At 42.6% G+C, this 21,356-nt stretch overlaps 1 protein-coding gene across 12 annotated transcripts in view; it reads left to right on the forward strand.

Annotated features, from left to right (window-relative positions):
- Positions 1 to 21,356, forward strand: part of LOC121276898 (receptor-type tyrosine-protein phosphatase delta) — a 612,167-nt gene that overhangs the window by 266,848 nt on the left and 323,963 nt on the right. For all 12 annotated transcript variants that reach the window (XM_041185518.1, XM_041185525.1, XM_041185519.1 and 9 more), the window contains exon 4: positions 4,972 to 5,113. In XM_041185518.1, coding sequence (XP_041041452.1) covers positions 4,972 to 5,113 — 142 coding nt within the window. The remainder of the gene's footprint in view (positions 1 to 4,971; positions 5,114 to 21,356) is intronic.

The raw sequence follows: 21,356 nt of genomic DNA on the forward strand, positions 1-21,356 counted from the left end.
ATAGCTGCTAGATTTGTGGAGGATGATGACAACAAGCAATGAGGAGATGCCATCGATCCTCACATTGCATCTATGAATGTTTGAATCCAGTCTGGCTTATGGCAATGCACACCCCTTCTGTGAGAATGCTCCTGTCATGGAGACACAGTGGAGGCCCTAATAGTTGTTCAGTTGCAGGAGGATGATGGTAACATGCAGTGAGGACACTCCATAGATCTTCACGTAGCCTCTGAGAATGTCTGACTCCTGTCTGGCTGAGGGCAGCTTGCTTGCGCTCTGTAATCAGGGTCATATCTTAGAGACACAGCCATGAAACTTTAAAAGCATCTGATCCTTTGTCTACCTTCAGCACCTGACCACTTCAGGGCACAGCATCGCTAGTTGTAGATGCTGAAGAGATGGGGGGGGCCAGCCCCACCTTAAAGGTGTTGAGAGCACACAGAGAGAATGATGGAAATCTGTGATGCCTGCCCACAACATTCTGGCAGCAATGACAAACACTGTCGAGGTGCAGGCATCGTCGATATGTCCAAGGAGTGTGAGGCCGGACCATTACATTGGTCTGAAGACTGCACAGAGCACAGGGAAGAGGCCCTGGACTGAGACACCTGCCTTTATCTTGTGCAGAAAGGTTTCACATCTGAGTGACACAAACACTGCTTATCAGGAGCCATAGGTAGGGAGACATTCTTGGGAGTTTATTGACAATCGTGAAAGTATGTACAAGTGATTAACACTGTGCCCAGGCTGTACAATTACATCTTAACTTTCCTAATCCTGCTGCTATGTCTTTGTGCTCCCCGCCGTCCACATTGGAGGTGGAAGCAGCATGCACACTACTATGCCCTGTCTGTGATGATCTTGGCAGGTGTAACCTGGAAGGCTGAGACTGGAGGGCCCTGGCCTGCTTTTGGGATACTGCAATGTGGAAGTGGCACCCTCCTCAGCCTGTGGAGCTGCGGAAGTCACCAGAACAGGGGATTCGGATGGTCCAGACACTCCCAGTGTCATTTGGATGGATGGCCCTCGGGGGGCGGCGGGTAAGGGGGTGGGGGGTACACCTGCTGATCCTCTGCCCTATAGGTGACTAAGGGCTCCTGGCTGAGCCCTTGAGGAGAAGGGGTGGCTGGAGTGAGATTGAGCTGCCTGGCACGCCTCTCGCATACGCACTGCTGGAGGTCAAATATGGCATCAGCGATAGAGTTAAGTCTGCGCAGCAGTGCAAGAGTGACATCCTGGACCAAGGTCTCTATGGTGGCCGCCATCGTACCAGTCCTGACCTCAGTGTGTTGGCATGCCGGCGCTATCACCTCAGCCTGAAGACGGACGGACACCTCCATCTGCCTTGCACTCTGAAGAGTGCAGCGGACATCCCTTCCTGATGTTCCTGAGCTTGCCTTTGCAGCTCCAGCCACTGTGACATGACACAGTCTAGAGGCTCATCATCTGACTCAGACTCAGCAACGTTCTGGCCTCCAGCAGCCCTCCGAGTGCTGGGGACCTGGGAAGTTCCTGCCTCCACCTGCTGTGGATCAGAAAGTGTGATTTATTCATCAGATTGTGATCCCGAGGCTACTCTAAAGCTAGGTCCCACCGAGGTGTGTGTCTCTGCGCTGGTGGAGGATGTGGGTGAGCGCTGTGACCAGACTTCAGGAGAGTGCCTTCAGATTCCACTTCAGAGGTTTTGCTGGGGCTTGATTGAAGGCCCTGGGGTCATGGACTCCATCAGCTGTTTCCCAGATGTGCCTGCAAAAGCAAGGAGAGACAATTAGTACATAGCAGTGGCCAGTGAAACAGGACACATCACTCACAGCATGGTTGTCTGATGGATGTTGCACTGCTGGATCCTCACTTGGTTGAGCACCACCGACCTTAGCGTTAGCACAGGACTGGTCCAGATACTCGCCAGCCAGCTGGATGGCTCTGCTTTCAAAGTCTGTAAGGACCTTGATTTCAGGCGTTCCTCCATCGGCTTGTGACCTCTCCCTCTTGTGTGCCAGCTTGTCCTGCATGAATAGAGATGGAGATGAATGTAAGCAGGACACCTGTCCGGCCAGATTATAAGTTTGCCTGGCATGTGGGGGTGGTGAGTGGTCCCATGGATGGAGGACAACGAAGGTGTGTGTGAGAGAGTGAATGGTGATATCCCTTGAACCATAGTGAGTGAGGATCTTGTGCATGAGTACTGGGTTTGTGGGTTTGTGAGTTGAAAGTGTTGAGAAGAGTGACTTACCCTGGCGGAATGGAGGAGATTATTTATCCTCTTGCGGCACTGGGTGGCTGTCCTCTTTTGAAGGGTGTTGGCACTGACCACTGCTGCCACCGCCTCCCAAGCCTGGTTGGTTACGCCGCTGCCCATCCAGTGGCCAGAGTGGGGGTAGGGGAAATCGCAACTTGGCCTCCATGGCATTCAAAAGGCATTCAAGTGACACGTCATTAAACCTGGGGGCTGAAGTCTTTTTGCCTTTCGTCAACATCTTCCCTGCAATAGTCCTAGGCTGAAAGCACTGAGATGTATGCCTCTGGCTGGATGTTAAATATGGCACCTGGCGTGATGAAGCAGTGAGATGAGGGCTTGGTGCGCGAATGAGTGCCCATCTGCCATGGAAATGGCATGTTTCCTGGGAATGCATAATTAACGTGGCAAGTTTGGCATGATACGGTGTGAAAAGCCGCCATTGTGACTGGCAGATTTAACATCATTTTACCCGCCCACTACCATACTTAGTGCAAATCTGGGATGATTCTGCCCATTATCTTCCACATGTGGTATTGCTGTTTTTGTGCCATCTGAAGTTTGATGTAGTTTGAAAATATGAGTTTATCTTTAGTTGTTGTGTATTTTCTGACACTGTACTGCATAGATGCAAAAAGGAAATTCCTTTCCTTCCCATTTTCAGTTTTATTTAAAGAAGCAAAAAAATCGTTGCTGCCGATAAATTTTTGTGTTGCTGTTTTTATCTAGTTTGTGGAGGGTAACCCTTTATTCCTAGTCTCTGCCTCTATCTCTAATGCTATTAGCTTCTTTGGATTGAAAGGAACTGAGAATGGATGACATGTGTAGAATAAGTCACATGATTTGAGAATGCGAAATCTCTTAATGGAAAATTCCCCCTGTGGGATTGTCTGACCTATTATATATAAAGATAACCTCAATTGAAAGATGAGGGCCACCACACCAGTACAGCAACTTATCTCTTCTCAAACTAACCTCATCATCAATTTCAAATCCACCCATTACCAAACCAATATCTTTATATTGGTCAGTCACTGGCAGTGGTAACATGGTAGTAATCTGATTCACAGAGGTTCAGTGTTTAGTTTATGTGTGTCCTGAGAGAGGATAATACTGTATTTCTGGGCTTCCAATTTTCACCAGCTCACATTTGTCAGCTGCATGGAGTAACTGCTGAGCCCCACAAAATAAAGGAAAGAACTTGTGTTTAGTTATAACCCTATTAAAATTTACCTTTTTTAACTAGATAAGTAGATAATGATACGTAAATGCCGCCCAATGTTCTTCTTTCATTATCTTAACTAGGCAGTTTGAAGTTGGCTTCAACCTAACTTCTCAACCCCAACCCCATTTCCCAGCAAGTAGTTGGGATTTTTTTTTTTTAGCCCTCTGTCTATATAGAAATGGTCATATTCTTTTGAAACAATCTGCAGAGTTCACACTGTCCATTTCACGCAGAATTAAGTTAACAAATGTGACAACAACATATAAAGTCAACGATGTGTAATTTAAGGTAATTGTAATACAATTAGGCCAAGCTGTGATACCTCTTGTTGGTAGATAGTTTGTCAACATTTGGGCTGCTGTAGGGTTACCAGCTACTATGGAACCAGCCACGACAGAACTGAACAGAGGTGTGAGCCAGTGGCTTCAAGAGAGAGAGGCAAATTAGGAGCAAAGGAGGATAATACCTCGCGATAACTTTGTAATTTGCATTGGACTCAGATGTAAGAGGAAATATTATCAGTGCTATGAGAGGGAGGCAATGAACTCTTCACACACAGTATTTAAACCAATTCCTTTCAAAATAGAACAGATTGTTTCTGCTCCGATTTACAGCCTGTGATAACCTGGAAAACTCTGTGGAGGTAACAGCGACTGCATATAGAACAATCCTCGATCAGATATTTTATTGGAGTCATAAATCTGTTTATTTTCCATGGGGTAACACCTAAACTAATATAGCAGAATAGATTGTGCACGTTTCTGTAATGTTTATCCACAAGTATGTCCAGCTTTAACATCTAGGCTACTGTCTTTTGTAACTGTTGGATATTTCCTCTATTTTTCCTTCTCCCCAAGAAAATCCCCCTACCCATGCTATTCTATTGACCAGCAGGGCAGTCAACTCAGTCCAAAGCTGAACAACACCTGGGGAGTTGGATGGGTGAACAGGGGCATGAGGGGGGTGAGATTTTTCATGGCTTCTGTTCTTAGCTTTTTATGTGAAGAAATTCATTGCAGCCCCCTCCCCTCCCACCCTCCAATCCATGTTGCGCTGACCAGCTAGCTAACAGTTTCCCCTTTAGTGAATAATTTTGATGTAGAGAAATTCAAGTGTTTGTCCATACAATAGTAACACAAATGTTCCGTACATTTGAGCTGATGATGACACCTTTCAACAAATGGGAGCAGGTTCACATTAAATTAAACAATTAACTTGAACAATAGCATTTTTTAATCAGCCACCAGGAAAGGACTGTCAAGATTAAATTATTAAATTTTGGAAAGAAACATTAACTTAGATTGTCTGTAACCAGATGTGTTTAAAATAGTGCACAGCAAACGTAATCTAGCAGCTCAATTCTTTCTTCCCATTCTCCGAAACTGTACTGAAGGACAGGCAGCTGGAAGGAAAGGAATGTTGTCAACAGGACTCATTGTGAATTGCCCATATTAGGGAGGTCTAAACAATTCTTAAAACCTACCAACAATGTTGCTGTTTATCTCCACAGGTGATCGAATTCGATGATGGATCTGGGTCTGTTCTCAGAATACAGCCATTGCGGACACCACGAGATGAGGCTATTTATGAATGTGTAGCCTCCAACAGTGTTGGAGAAATAAGTGCCACCACCAGACTTACAGTATTACGTGGTATGTTTTCATCAGTGTAATAAACTTAACCCAGTGATGCAGGGCAATCTTAAGTTGTCTTTCATTTTCAGCTGTAAAGGTAAGCTGTGAAAAGTACAGTTCATTTGATATACCATATTTCACATAAGATTTTGTATTTTGCAATATCAGTAGATAAATGTGCACAAACTAATTAATATGAACATTTTCCACCACGTTATTAAAGAAGCAATGTTCCATTGTTATGAGTTATGACAATGCACCTCATCAGATAATTAACTCTGATTTAGAATATCAAAAATGGACTTCTGAGTAAGAAGAAGCATAGATTTTGATGGAATCTTAAATAATTTGGCATTTTGTGATGAATTATTCTTTGTACTAACTTGGGGCACTTTAGTCAGCCTTTATTCCTTCACATGTGGCTGTGAACTAAAGATGGAATTGCTATAAGCGCTTGTTGTACTCTTCTGTGCTGTAGTCCTTTAAGGATATTTGATCCACAGCAAGTTTCGAATTGTATGTTTGACAAGTCAAACAAAGAGGTACTGTTGGCGCAAGTGGTGAGTGGCATTCTGGGAAATGAACTGCACATCATTTCATTATCTTAAAATTAAATAGCCAATAATACTGATCGAGAACACAGCACCGTTCCTTGTCATTGTCTAATACTGTGTGACCATGATTAGCATGTTTATTACAATACCATTTTATTAATACCCCTTCTTGAATATAAACATTGCTGTCCTGCTGTTAAAGCATTGCTGCGCAGTTTATGTGATGAAGTCAAATCCATTCAGATGTCTCAGTAGGAATGCTAGGGAACAAAGAACAGCTGGTTACCTACTGCAGACAGGATGCTTTGAAAGAACAAAACCCAAGGATAGCTGGTGAGAATGAATTGCGCTGTTTCTGGGAAATAAAAAGGTTAGATGTGTATCAGAACCAAATCGTGAACTGGGTTTGCCTGTAACATAATCTGTTATTGATCGTTGGCTAATTTTGAGTGTGAGTTAAAATACTGTTGTTTAGTAGTTCCCTTGTAGATTATTAGTTATGTTATGAGATTATCTTTGGCCATTCTGTATGTGGCTAATGTTGAGAATCTGTGGAAATTTCAGAGAGACCACAAGATGAGTTGCCAGTTTAAAACACCTTAGCTATCCAGATTGGCTTCAACCACCAAGTTTACGTACTCTACAAAAGCATTGACTAAGGAGTGATTTAATCAAGGCTATAAAATAATGAAAGGATTAGAGTGTGCTCACATTGGCAAATTACTTCAATTAGATAGGTTGGGAAGGATCGGAATATAAATTGCACAAGGACAGAAATAAGTAAGATGTTAAGCAATCCTCCTCCCAGAGGATAATAGATCTCTGGGACAAGCTGGTGGTTCATGCACTGAGTATCTTCAAAAGAGAGCTGCTTGGTTCCTGGCTGCAGAGATCACACCACACAAGGGACGGTACAAGGTAATACAAACATTGATCAATGTCTAATTTCAGTCACCAAAGGGAATCGGAGAGGAATTTTCCATATATTATTTCCCTAATTGACTTTTTAAAAAATCTGTTTCTCGCCTGTCCCAGGAGATTAAAAATCTGGTGGAGAGGTAGTATCTTAATCATGATGCATAAAGCATCATGAGTGTAGGTGACAGGCTAGGTGGACCAGTCTTCTATCCAGCATTTTCAAATGTTTGTATAACATTGTATTTAGGGGCCATATAAATATGTGCATTCAAAAATGTTAAAGGATAGCTCATGTTATATCAAATATGGCTTATATTTGTGTATTGCAGCCCCAGCTTTTTTTTCTTTTTTTTCTGCTGGGAGCAAGTACATTCCATATTTTCAGACCGTCAGCACATCCACTTTGATGGATGTAGAAGTGATGAAGTTTCAACACAGGCAAATTTTATTTCAGCATGGATTGTATGCCTACCTCCTTCTCCCCTACCCCAATTCTTAGAAATTCCCTGCCCAGTCCGTTCCTCAGTTTTTATGTACAATTGCATGTCTGTTTCTTGCCCTATTGCACCAATGATGATGGCCATCATATTGTATTTTTGGAAGGAAGTGTATGCTGCCATATTTCAGGATGCAAGTGTGTACAAAATGATGAGAGCAATATTTGACTTTATTTTAAAGATATGTTACTGTTACTATTTAAATCAGGGAATTGTTGGAAAAGAGTGGAGGAAGCCAAAATGATTTATCTTCCTTTAAAAGAAAAGCGTAAATTAAATTACACTTCAAAAGGACGTCAGCGCCTGCAGGAACAGGAGGCCAGTGATTCATTGCCCTTGATATAATGATAAATATCAATGCATTTAGGAAATCAATATGTCTAGAGGGAGTGGAGAAAGGCAGTGACTTCAGACATTTAGTTCCTGTCAGAAATAACGAAAACTGTTGCTCTGGGAATGTGGAGATGCTCTTCTGGCAGACTGTATTAACATATACTGGCCATGCAATTTCTTGCTCAGCTCAGAGTTTCTGGCCATGCAAGTGCAATCTGCGCAATTAACAATAAAATGGGAGTCTGAACATTGTATAGAAATTGTGGTACAGCTTGTCAGAGCATTATAGCCTGAAGCTAATGCACCAACATTTAAAGTAAGTGCACTTAATTCTGACATGCGTCATTCAAAAAAAATTCACATGTTTAACTCTGATCTGTGATGCATTAATAATGGGAAGATCGTAATAGATTGTGGAGTTGATAACATAACAATGGCTATACTATCCTGGGGAAGGGGAAAGTTTGAGTAAATTTCAGTCAGCATCACCTTTACCTTGAGTGCAAGATGATAACAGAAATAATTGGTGGTCCTCCATATTAATTCATGTGCATTTCCTTTTTTTTTGAGGGAAGTATTCTTTTTTCCCTTTCTTTTCTCCCGTCTACGGGTTCCCAGATAAAGCTAATTCCAACTGGTCATGTTGGTAATGGTCTGGATTTTATGGCACCGCCAGGGCTGGGTTAGCAAGTGGTGGGCGGGGGGCAGGGAGGCACCATAAATTTTGGTGCCATGCCATGCCCACCCTCCTGCACAGACTACAATTTTACCAGCTGTGGAGCAGGTGTTGGGAAGGCAGTTTCTTGCCTTAGCTGACTAATTAATTAATGGCCAGTTAAGGGCCTCCTTGCACCGCTGCTGGGATTTAACATGTTGCGGGAGAGGCCCACATCACATGTACAGCGAGGCGGCTTTCACTGCTGGAAGCAATGGGAGGGGGGTACCACCTTTATGGGCCTCTTCATGCCCATCAGTGGCCCCACCCTAAGGTCTCCCAACCTCCTTGTTTCCCCTCCACCTCTGCCCTGCCACCCAGGCCCCTCACCAGGGCCTGCCAACCTTAAAGCACCCTTTAAGATGCTCCTAAAATCCTACCTCTTTAACCAAGATTTTGATTATCCCATCTAACAATATTTTCTTCTTTGACCTGGAGTCAACGTATGCTTTGTGAACAGCTTAGGGACATCTTTCTATGTGAGAGGCGCCCTGTGCAGGTACTGCTAGTTCTTCTTTGTGGTACATTAATAGAAATTTCTGAATTCTTACTAATGTACCACAAACTAGAATTGGCAGTTGCTGCTGGTCAATTTTTCCCTCTCTTCTTTAATTGCTGAGATAGGTCAATCAGGAAAGGCAGCTTACTATTTGAGGGCCAGCCTGGAAAAAGTGACAGACAAGGCTGGAACTTAAACCTGTGAACTGCGATCATTATGCAGCTTGTTAGAATCTTGTAGCACAGAAGGAGGCCATTCAACTCGTGTGCCTTTGCTGGCTCTTTGAAACAGCTATCCAATTTAATCACACTATGCTTTTTCCACATAACCCTGGAAATTAATCCTCTGCTTGTACATGTCCAGTTGCCGTTTGAAAGTTCCTACGGAATCTGATTCCACCACTTTCAGGCAACATGTTCCAGATTTTAACAGCCTATTGTGGCATAAGGAAGGGTTGACTAAACTTAGAATTTCTCAAGCTGGATGCTCTCCCATTACTCAGGTACTTCTTTGAGTAATGTAAATAGCTTATTATATGCTAGTAACAGCTTTCTATGGAACAGTTAATAAAATCAAAGCCTTGAAGCAGCTAGCTCTGCTAATATGTTTAAAAATTGATGCTGAACATCAGAAGTGGAAGAATATTTCTTGTGTATATGTTGGCCCTTCAATAGCTTCCCTTAGATATTCATTTAGGGGAATTTTAAATGATAAAGTGGAAGCTGTAAGTGAGCTTGAAAAACATATAATGTAACTTTTTGTAATCATTGGGACCATTGGTGATAATGAGCCTTCTGAGACATTTGGTCTTGAGAACATGACAATCAGCAAGCAAATCAAAACACTTTCTTGACAATTTTCCCTTTCCCAGTATGTACAATACAAGGATCACTGGATGTCTGATTCAATCAGTACATGTAATTTTCCACCAACAAAAGGGAGAGAAAGTGCCTTTTCTTTCACTTTGTAAATTACAGCTTCTCTCGTCTCCATCTTTATCTTGTGACAAATGTTATTCACTGTGCCAGTTCAACAAAGGCCATGCTGAAGATAATAACAGTATGAGAACAGCAAAAAAAGACATACAGATGTTTTAGATAGCATTCACATTTTGCCTGACTGTGCTAGTTATAATAGATGTTCTGTGAACACTTGTCGCATTTTTTAGATTTACTGTCTAATGGTATTTGTCAGTAAAGAATATATATCGAAGACTATAAGTGACTTCAAATTAAGTTTGCTTTTTATGTCCAGTTCTCGTGGTGAAGATTAATAGCATCTGTTATCAAATAGCTGGAGGGTCCAGGCTGATTTCATTAAAATGAATTTTTAAAGCTGCTCTGATTGTAAATTTAATTGTAACAGGAAGTAACTGGCAGTGTAGAGTGAAGTGATTTACTTCTCCACTCAGGTGGGCAAAATCAGGCTATTCAGTTTCAACTGTTTTGCCAGTGGCAATTTTGATTACTTTAGGTCAATAGCAGACCACTAAGTACACAGTTAATGTTTTAGGTATTCTGCTGGCCCATCAGACACGGAACAATCATCCAATCATGCCCATGCTCCATTAATCTTGGTGCCTACTCATATTGTTGACATTGCTCCATTCTAATGGCATCACCTTAAAATCTTCCATATGATGAGACATTTGGACTGACTGTGAAATTGCCTTGATCTTCATCAAAGGCAGTTACATAACTTACACTTATGTAATCCCAAAAAATACAGGATGAAAAGACAAAAGTTTAGAATATGTTAGGTTAATGAATAATGAAAAATATTTGCTTTACTAATTCCAAATAGAATCATTTATATCATTATCTACCTAATCACATTCATTTTGGATGGCTTTTAACAAGAGTAAAAAAGTTTTGTGTATCTTGCACATTGAACTAAGCACCACGTAAGCTTACATTTCAAAAAATTTGTGTCTCACTATTTTGCACTTTACTTATCACAGCTGATGCTATTTTTAAAACCTCTTTTCCAAGATCACTTATTTTAACCTACTCAGAAGAGTGAGAGTCACAGGATGACTCATTAAGATGCAGAGGTACTTCATTTATAAGTTGGTTCTATCCCTTATATCTCAACAGTCACTTCCTGTCTCATGATGTAGGGGTGTAACCATGACAATTTTTGAATACAGAGCAGAATGAATGGTAGTAAAGGAGCCAATATGGTAGATACAAGTGGTGCTTGATATAAAAAAAGTGAAGTAGTATTTCATAATATGTAATATTACAGCAATCGGAGGATTAAATACATTTTAGTTGCTTTATCACTGAATTATGTTGCTTTTCGCATTATAACCTGAAAATTTGCAACATTCGCAAACACACCAAGTGAAAGTTTTCCATGGGCCTCTTTACAGTCTAAGGATTAAGTGGAGAGCCAACAGCATTGCATATCAAGAACCTTACCAGTATTGTTACGGTTAATACTGTAAGAAATATTTTTAATTTTGTATCATTGCCCAATTCCGCCCATCCCTCAACTCATAAAATCAGAGAATGGTTACAGTACAGAATGAGACTGTTCGGTCCTTCATGTCCTTGCCGGCTCTCTGTAAGAGCAACTCAGCTAGACTGACTACCCTGCTCTTCCCCCATAGTCGTGCAGTTTTTTTCTCCTTAGTTAGTTATTCAGTTCCCTTTTGACAGCTGTGATTGAACCTGCCTCTGCCACACTCTCAGGCAGTTTATTCTAGATCCTAACCACCCACTTCATGGATAGTTTTTCTTCATCTTGCTTTTGGTTCTTTTGCCATTCACTTAAATTTGGAATCCTTTGATTCTCAACCCTTCTGAAATAGGAACCCTCTACTGCAGAAGCTCTCTTCCATGCCTTTGTTATCTCTAGGCTTGACTATTCTAATGCTCACCCTATAAACTTGAGCACATCCAAAAAATTTGCTACCTGTATTCTAACTAGCACCAAGTGACATTCACCCATTTCCCTTGTGTTCACTGTCCTACATTGACTCCAAGTCCAGCAATTTCTTGATTTTAAAATCCTCATTCATGTTTTCAAGCCCATGGATGGCCTGACCATCCCCTTTCTCTGTAATCCCCTTCAACTGCACAACTCTAAGAGACATTAGCTCTGTTCTATTTCTGGCGTCTTGCACAACCCTGATTTAAATTGCACCACCATTGACAGCTGTGCTTTCAGTTGACAAGACCCCAAGCTCTGGAATTCCCTCCCAAAATCTTGCTGTCACTTTACCTCCCTCTTCTCCATTAAGAATGCTCATTAAACTACATTTTTGGTCAAGCTTTTGCTCATCTGTCCTAATATGTGGTGTGATGTTAAATTCCTTTTTGTTAATTGCTCATGTGAAGTGCAAAGGAAGTTTTACTACATGAAAAGTGCTGTATAATTTGCAGCAGTTTATTAGTCAATTTCTAAAAATTTTGGGTCAACATAAGTCTTTCGACTGTTATCAAAACAGAAGGCACATGAAATTGGAATCAATCAATTGACATCATTAGGAAATTGTTTAGGAGGTAGGAGACAGAGGGTAGGGATGCCGGATATATAGTCCCATTGACAGTATGAGAATAGAGTAATTTTAATTTATATAATGTCTTTTACTACCACAGGACTTTCCTAAGTGATTTACAGCAAATGGAGTATTTTGAAGTGTAGACACTGTTGTAATGTAGCAACTCTGGCAGCCAATTTGTGCACAGCAAGCCCCCATAAACAGCAATGTGACACTGACCAGATAATTTGTTTTTGTTGCTGTTTGAGGAATGGATATTGACCAGGATACTGGGAACAAGTCCCCCACTCTTCAAAATAGTGGTTTGGAACCTTTTGTGTCCACCTGAGAGAGCAGACAGAGCCTCAATTTCAGTCTCTCCTGAAAGATGGAACCCCTGAGAGAGCAATACTCCCTCAGTATTGCATTGGAGTATTAGCTTTAATTTTTGTGCTCAAGTCCTGGAGTGGAATTTAAACCCACAACTTTCTGACTCAGAAGCAGGAGTGCTACCAACGCTGCCACAGCTGACATGGCTATTATGCAACTAGTGATATACCCAAGGAATCTCTAGTGGGTCCTGACCTTTTCACTCTATTTGTTAATGACTTAAATGAAGGAATAGAGAGCCTGATGTTCAAGTTTTCTGACGATGCTAAGTTAGGTGGCACAGTAAACAGTGTAGTTGGAAATGGAAAGCTGCAAAGTGACATTTATACATTAACTGAATGGCAGATAGGATTCCATATGGGAAAATGTGTGTTCATCCACTTTGGACCCAAGTGAGATAGAAATTTTCTAGAAGATGAGAAGCTAGGAACTGTAGTGGAGTAGTCCGATTTAGCGGTTCATGTACAAAAATCAGCTAGTGGACAGGTGCAAAAATAATTTTAAGAATAAACTAATGGAATGTCCAGTTTTTTTTCAAGCATGCTGAAATGCAGAGGGACAGAAGTTGTGCTATAATTGTCTAAAGCACTGGTCAGGCCAAACCTAAAGTTTTGCATTTAGTTTTGGGCACTGCACCCAAGAGAAGGGTATATTGTTGTTGGAGGGAGCGCAGCGCGGATTTGCTTGATTAATACTGGGCTGAAAGGATTAAATTGTGTAGACTGTATTGGTGCCATTTCCAATCAGCCTGAACTGAAAACTTTCATCAACTTTCCTCCCAATTTCGACCCTTCTCTTGCCTTCACGTGGTCTATGTCTGTCTCTTCCCTTCACTACCTTGACTTCTGTGTCTCTATTTCTAGGAATAGCCTGTCAATAATAATCATTATGAGCCCACTGACTCCCATAACTACACTTCCTCATGCCCCGCTTCTTGTAATGGCCCTGTTGCATTCTCCCAGTTTTTCCATCTCCGTCGGATCTTTTATGATGATGCAACCTTCAGTATTAATGCTTCCGATATGTCCCGCGTTTTCCTCAGTTGAGGATTCCTCCCACCATGATTAACTGAAACCATGACCATGTTCATTCTATTTCACACACTTCTGCTCTCACCCCTCTCTTCCCTTCCCTTCCCTCCCAGAACCATGAAAGGGTTCCCATTGTTCCCTCTTCCACTGCACCTCCTGACACACCTTTTGTTTTTTACTGTCTGATTACCACTCACTTTGGCCTTACACCAAGGATCTGTTTGTCATTGAATCTCTCCTGCCCTCCCTCAATCATAGACCTTCCCTTTTTGACTTTTTCCCACCTCCGCCCCCCCTCTTTCACTCACTCAAAATCTATTACACTTCTAATTTTTCCCTGTTCTGACAAAAGGCTGAAATGTCAAGCTGGATTTTCATCCTTGAGGTTGGTAGCAGGAGTTGGGAAAAGTCCAGACTTGGCCCACCCACTTTGGGAGCGAGTGCCAGGAAAGATGGGATTTTCATTCTTGGGGCGAGTGGGGGTTGCATGTGGCCAGCGGCCTGGGAAAAATTTCAGGTGCAGTCAATGGGGCGACCTGATTCTGAGGTGGACTGTTTAAAAGGCTCACCTCTGTGCTGTGGGACTTCATCCAGTTGTAATGAACCATGTAAGAGCCTCAAGCCCTCACCCTCGTATCCCCACACACTCCCCTTGCCCTAGCCATGCCACCTCATGGCTCTCAGTGGCCCTTTAGGGCCCCCTGCCCCTCCCATCCTCCTGTTGCATTCTTGGCTGAGAACCCAGAAATCCATTAGATTATTGAAATGCCCAAGTCCTAGGGAAAACATTGCCTGATTCACAGATCTGGCTCTCTGATCTCTGCTCTCAACTTCACAATGTTTATTTACACAAGATAAAGAGGGTTCAGGTGTTTACAATTTCTGCTTGATGATTGAGACTTTTATTGGGCTGTAGTAAAAATGAGTTTTTAAAGAAAATGGGATGTTATCAATGAATTACTTGTTTTTAGAGCTTTTTTTTTACACACCCTATTCTCGGTTCATTGGGTCTGTACAGTGTATAGTGGTTTAATGAGCCTGGAAGTGCCATTGCTTATCTTGGAGGCATGAGCCATAGGCGGTGGTTGGGGGACATAACTAGGCATGGGAGACATGAGGGGCCAGAGGGGGTGTGAGGGCATATCTTGGCATAGCAGACATGAGGGGACACAGGGGATGGATGGGAAGTCACACCTTGGCATGGAGGACATGAGGAGGATCTTTTGAAATTGCTTTCCAAAAGGTTCCTTCATGCAGACTGGTTCACAACACCTATGAAATGCCGTGAACTATGCCTCTTTGCAGAGTTGGCCTGACTCCATGAAAGTTGCAGAGGATGAGGATGTGCCTATCCCACATTGGAGCTAGCCAGTTTGGGAGTACAGGGTACTGGCTTGCAACCCAAACCAGCCAGGACCCTTAAAAGGCCTGACTGAAAATGGGAAACCCTGGCAATGGGGTCAGGAATCCCGGAATTGGGTTCCGGCTGCCATTTTTACCCTTCCACGGAGTCTCCCTGACTCCATGAAAATCTAAAACAAAAACAAAATTACCTGGAAAAACTCAGCAGGTCTGGCAGCATCGGCGGAGAAGAAAAGAGTTGACGTTTCGAGTCCTCATGACCCTTCGACAGAACTTGAGTTCGAGTTCGAGGGACTCGAACTCAAGTTCTGTCGAAGGGTCATGAGGACTCGAAACGTCAACTCTTTTCTTCTCCACCGATGCTGCCAGACCTGCTGAGTTTTTCCAGGTAATTCTGTTTTTGTTTTGGATTTCCAGCATCCGCAGTTTTTTTGTTTTTATCTATGAAAATCTAGCCCATCAACCTGGTTTCTCTCTTTCCTCATGCTGCCAGACTTGCTGAATATTTCCTGTTTCCTGAGTATTTTCTGTTTTTATTGTAAATTATGATGGTAGTTTGTATAAACTACATGTAGGTTGTATTTCTTTAATGTAGAAGATTAAGAAATTATCTATTTGAGGTGCTTTAAGTGATTAAAAGATTTGATAAGGTCGATTGTCAGCAAGTTCAAAACAAGGGGACATAAAATTAGGCCATTCAGGGATGCTGTCCATTTATCATAACACTAAGTGTAGTGGGAGTGGAATTCAGGAACACTCTCCCCAAAAAATTGCGGAGGCTAGGCCAATAGAAAATCTCAAAGTGAGGTTGATGGCTTTCTGTTAGGTAAAGGCATTAAAGGAGATAGAACAAAGGTGAGAAAATGGAGTTGAGATACAGATTAGCAATGATTTAATTGTATGACTGAGCAGGATTGAGGGACTAAATGGCTCACTTCTTTTCCAATATCCCACAGCTTTGTCACTAGGATGGAAAAAAGCCATTTGAAAAGATTTAAAGGGGTGAATTTCACAGGGGTGGGGGGAACAGATTACCTGCCTCCCCTGGCAGAAAATGCTATTGGAGCTGTGCTGACCAGCAATCTGGCTACTGCACTGCAATAATATGCTGGGCGCAGCTTTCATTGAGTCGGGGTGCCCCCTCAGTGACAGGAAGTCCCGCCCTAGAGAGCTGCAGCCAATCAGATTGATTGGCAGCTCTGTAGTCCCAGCAGCACCAGGATCAAGTAATGGCCACTGCTGGGACTGCAGGCAGTCCACGATGATGGAAGTGCCATGGATCCCTGAGCTCTGGCAAAACGGGGATTTTGGTCAGATATGCAGCCTGCCTGGCAGCACCTGGGGTGTGGTCCTTAGGGGTCAGGGAGTGGTACAGTGGGTGCTACAATCTTGGGGGAAGTTGCCCTTGATGGGCACAGGGGAACCACAAAGGAAGTGTCCGCCAGAAGGGTGCAATTCTCCCATGCCCCTCATAGCAAGTTTAATGGCAGGCAAAGGAGGGGAGAATGCGACAGAGGGTCCAAAAATCAGTTTCACGCCAATGTAAAACGACAGCAGGATCTTCCATTCCCACCTGCCCCTTGGGTTGCAATTCCTTCCAGAGGCCAACGTGAAACCGATTTGGATGCTGCTAATGGGAGGCAGCTGAAGGCCCGACTGGTATCGCCGCCCCACATGCCCGATTGTCCACACCGCCAGTGGGAAATCACACCGGTACAGAACATGTCTGGACCAACATATCGGAACTTACCTGGAGAAGGCTTGGGATTGCCTCCAGAATTCAGGATGGAGGCCTCCAGCGACTGTAGACCATGGAACATGTGGTAGTGGGTGGTGGGGGGAGTATCTATCAGGTGGATTTTCCAGCTTCAGAGTGTTCCTGGAGGTCCATCTTCTTTCTTCAGGATGTCCATCTCCTTTCTTTACTGCTGGGTCAGTGATGTGCTGACACCTTTTAAAAATGGACCCAGATATGATGGCGGGGCACAAGCCATCCTGCCTGCCCTGCCGCGCAAAACATTGTGAAACCCTTGGCTGAATAATTAATGAGGCTAGGGTCATGTGATGTGGCACGAAATCTCAGCAGCCTCCACAGCAGGAAACACTCGCTATTCCATCCCCGCCACGGGACTTTGTCCTGGATGGGAGAATTCCGTCCATTGCCTTAAGGGATAGTTTATTATAAACTGATGTAACTGACTAATACCAAAAGAAAAAAAACTTTTGTGGAAAATGTAAACCTGTATTTGATTGAACGATGTGCATTTTTTTTGATGTGACAATTACTGGTTTAGCCTTATAGTGAGTAACCGTACAAAACTAGCTGTGGCTGTAATAAATAAAACTTTGTTAGTCTGCTCTGAAACTGTTGTAGAAACAAATTCCTTTTCCAGGATGTGAATTTAATGTTGTTGCTGCTGATAGAAAAGAATTGTAAAATTGAAAATGAATTCAAGATTAGCCACTATTCCATTTTCAAGCTCCCTGCCTACATCCTGCCACATACCCCCAAGCACCATCAGCACCCAATTCAGTGACATGGAGCACTCCATCACCAACGTACAATGTTGCTGAATGATCAGACATGGATTAATTTGCTGCACCCTGCTGACTCACCTGTATCAGTTTGGGAAAACACCAAGTGAAGGGCAGCGCCAACCTCACAGGTACTCTTGTACCTTGCTCAGAGTCTCTTGATGCTGGCAGATAGGTAGGTCAAATAAAAATGTTAAAGATAGTTAGGGAGATTAACAAGATAACCTCCTTATAAAAACAGTAGATCTTGTTGAATTAAAGTGCAGTATTGTTTCATTAAAATACAACAAAATCTGCCAAGTACAGTAGGTAATGATTGAGAGCTACGACAGATATGATGATAGATTTGTAGTGAAATGGAACAAAATTATGCAGGTTTTTCATCAGGGTCTATACTAAAATCATAACTATTAAAAGCCTTGTCAGTTATGATGATTTTGTTCCTCAGTGCTTTGAGGCATGTTTTGTTTGTGCCTTCCAGTGTGAGTTTGAAAGGCACCTGACAATATTTCAATTCTCCCGCATGCTGTGTTTCATATCTCAGCCCATATCAGAGTGAGGGGAAGAATTAATCGGATTTTTGAAGGGTTATCAAATAGAAGTATAAGGGGTCTTTATCATGCCAGTGAGGTACACCTTTACCCCCTAACAACAGATATTATCAACAGAAATCTGAGAATAGATTACCAGTCCAGAATACTGGTTATGAAATGGTCAGAAAAGTGGAAAGAAGGGAGAGAATAAACTACGTAAAAATCGACAAAGTTCATCGCAGAACTTGCAAACAACCAAACAATAATTTCATAGACACTACATTTATTGAAGCTAAACTCCAGACTGGAAGGATGTGAAGATGCCCCCACACCCCCCACCCCCCCTCCGACCCCCCCTCCACCCCATTATCTGTTGAAGGGCATGAGTATTTATTATCCTTCTGTGTAAGCTCATGCATACATGTTTTGCATTTTGAATTGCAGTTTGCATTTTGCTGCATGGAAATACATTGTAGCCTGCAGCAGAAAGATTCAGTTCCCAAGAGTGGGATATGAATTGATTCTCCACTGGCCGTGTAAATGGAGTAATAGCGTAACTTTGTCCCAAACGATTCTGCCAGAGATGTTTTGTCTGTCATTTTGTTTACATTTTATCATGCAATTACCTGAATAATTTCTTTTGTTGCTCACATGTGGCATGTTAGCTTGTCACATGCTGTAATGCAGTGATGCAAAAAGCCGAAAGGTCAAACAAACGCAATGTGTAATGGATTTTGATGTTGTTGCCTTTTGTTTAACTAAATACTAGGGTCATCCCGTAGCAAAGGCAAACCGAGAATACATGTAAGTTTAGCAATCACATGGGTCGCAGATGTGGAATCCTCTAATCGAGGAAGCAATATGCTTCCGATTAAATTCATCCAAGACAAAATGTGCCCCTTAGATGTTGTTTCCTGACTTTCTAGTGTGATGAGCTGTCAAATGAAAACACATGTGAATGATCACGTAGCAGAAGACAGTTTAATGTGACTGAAATTTCAGAATTTACAATAGGTTATCTCTTATCATTTGAAAAGAATGAGTTTGAGACTATATAAAATTGATGTGAAATGTTCCTAGATTGAATTCTTTAAGATTGTTACTAACTACAAGGCAAAAATAATCACCTGCATTATGTTGCGCATCAAACGCTAGTTCAGAGTCAAACAGCAATTTCACTTACAGATTATGAGAAAGGGAAGGGACAGGGACTTGAGGTTTAACACTGGAAAGGGCAGCTTAGCTTTCACTTTAAGTAATGAATATAGATAGCATTGGGCTCAGCTGGCTGTGAGCTATATCCATTTCTTCACTTTTGCTGAAAAGACACTGGTTTATTTTTTCATTGTGTGAAGGATTTGAACAAACCTCAAAAAAATCAACTGAGGGATCAGTAGTCTTGCCCAGGATTTAGACAAATGCTTCATATACTCTTGATGGTAGACTGAGAGGTGAACGTGTCATTTTCTTTATATTTAAGGATTTATCTGACCATATGATGTTAAAATGTACTTTGACTCAGATTTATTTCCTTGGGAGCCTAATTTTCATCACCTTGTACAGTTCACAGGTTTAGATTACGGTAGCTATTAAGTTGCGTTTGTTTTTTTGTGTACCCTTTCACTCTTTCCCTCGTCCTCCACTCATTGCATTCACTACAATCCATCCTCCTCCAGTCAAGAGGACTGTATATTTTGAACAGTAGGTTTCGCTGTGACAACCATCAATGCTGTACATTGATAGGCTGGCAGGAGCTGCAATTCAAGTAGGCAAGCTATGCACGGTAAGCAGTCCATCTGGCTGAGAGCTCCCAGAAAAAAATCATTCAACTGAGACTGGATAGATCAGGAGAGAGGCAACCTTGGGACTTGCACTCTTGACCTTCACGGTTGGGTGTTAAGTGCTTTGACCTTTGAGCTACCATAGTAAAGTCTAGGAGGGAACTTAAATAAATGTCCAAAATGCAGAGGAGAATTTTGTCAATATGAGTCACAATTAAAGTATTTTAAATTTCTTATAAATTGGGTTACAGAACATATCTGCAATTAAATACAGAGATAAAAAAAAACTGCGGATGCTGGAAATCCAAAGCAAAAACAGAATTACCTGGAAAAACTCAGCAGGTCTGGCAGCATCAGCGGAAAAGAAAAGAGTTGATGTTTCGAGTCCTCATGGCCCTTCAACAGAACTAGGTGAATCCAAGGAGAGGGGTGAAATATAAGCTGGTTTAAGGTGTGGGGGTGTTGGGTGGGGGGAGAGAAGTGGAGGGGGGTGGTGTGGTTGTAGGGACAAGCAAGCAGTGATAGGAGCAGACCATCAAAAGATGTCACAGACAAAAGAACAAAAGAACACAGAGGTGTTGAAGTTGGTGATATTATCTAAACAAATGTGTGAATTAAGAATGGATGGTAGGGCACTCAAGGTATAGCTCTAGTGGGGTTGGGGGGAGCATAAAAGATGTAAAAATATTTAAAAATAATGGAAATAGGTGGGGAAAGAAACATCTATATAAATTATTGGAAAAAACAAAAGGAAGGGGGAAGAAACAGAAAGGGGGTGGGAATGGAGGAGGGAGGTCAAGACCTAAAGTTGTTGAATTCAATATTCAGTCCGGAAGGCTGTAAAGTGCCTAGTCGGAAGATGAGGTGCTGTTCCTCCAGTTTGCGTTGGGCTTCACTGGAACAATGCAGCAAGCCAAGGACAGATATGTGGGCAGGAGAGCAAGGTGGAGTGTTAAAATGGTAAGCGACAGGGAGGTTTGGGTCATTCTTGCAGACAGACCGCAGGTGTTCTGCAAAGCGGTCACCCAGTTTACGTTTGGTCTCTCCAATGTAGAGGAGACCGCATTGGGAGCAACGACTAAGTTGGGGGAAATGCAAGTGAAATGCTGCTTCACTTGAAAGGAGTGTTTGGGCCCTTGGACGGTGAGGAGAGAGGAAGTGAAGGGGCAGGTGTTACGTCTTTTGCGTGGGCATGGGGAGGTGTCATAGGTGGGGGTTGAGGAGTAGGGGGTGATGGAGGAGTGGACCAGGGTGTCCCGGAGGGAACGATCCGTACGGAACGCCGCCAGGGTGTGTGAAGGGAAGATGTTGAGTTGCTGGAGTTGACAGAAATGGCGGAGGATGATTCTTTGAATGCGGAGGCTGGTGGGGTGATAAGTGAGGACAAGGGGGTCCCTATCATGTTTCTGGGAGGGAGAAGAAGGCGTGAGGGCGGATGCGCAGGAGATGGGCAGGACACGGTTGAGAGCCCTGTCAACGACCGTGGGTGGAAAACCTCGGTTAAGGAAGAAGGAGGACATTTCAGAGGAACAGTTTTTGAAGGTAGCATCATTGGAACAGGTGCGACAGAGGCGAAGGAACTGAGAGAATGGGATGGAGTCCTTACAGGAAGCGGGGTGTGAGGAG

Source organism: Carcharodon carcharias, chromosome 4 (genome assembly GCF_017639515.1).
Source record: "Carcharodon carcharias isolate sCarCar2 chromosome 4, sCarCar2.pri, whole genome shotgun sequence".
In the NCBI taxonomy this organism is placed as follows: Eukaryota; Metazoa; Chordata; class Chondrichthyes; order Lamniformes; family Lamnidae; genus Carcharodon; species Carcharodon carcharias.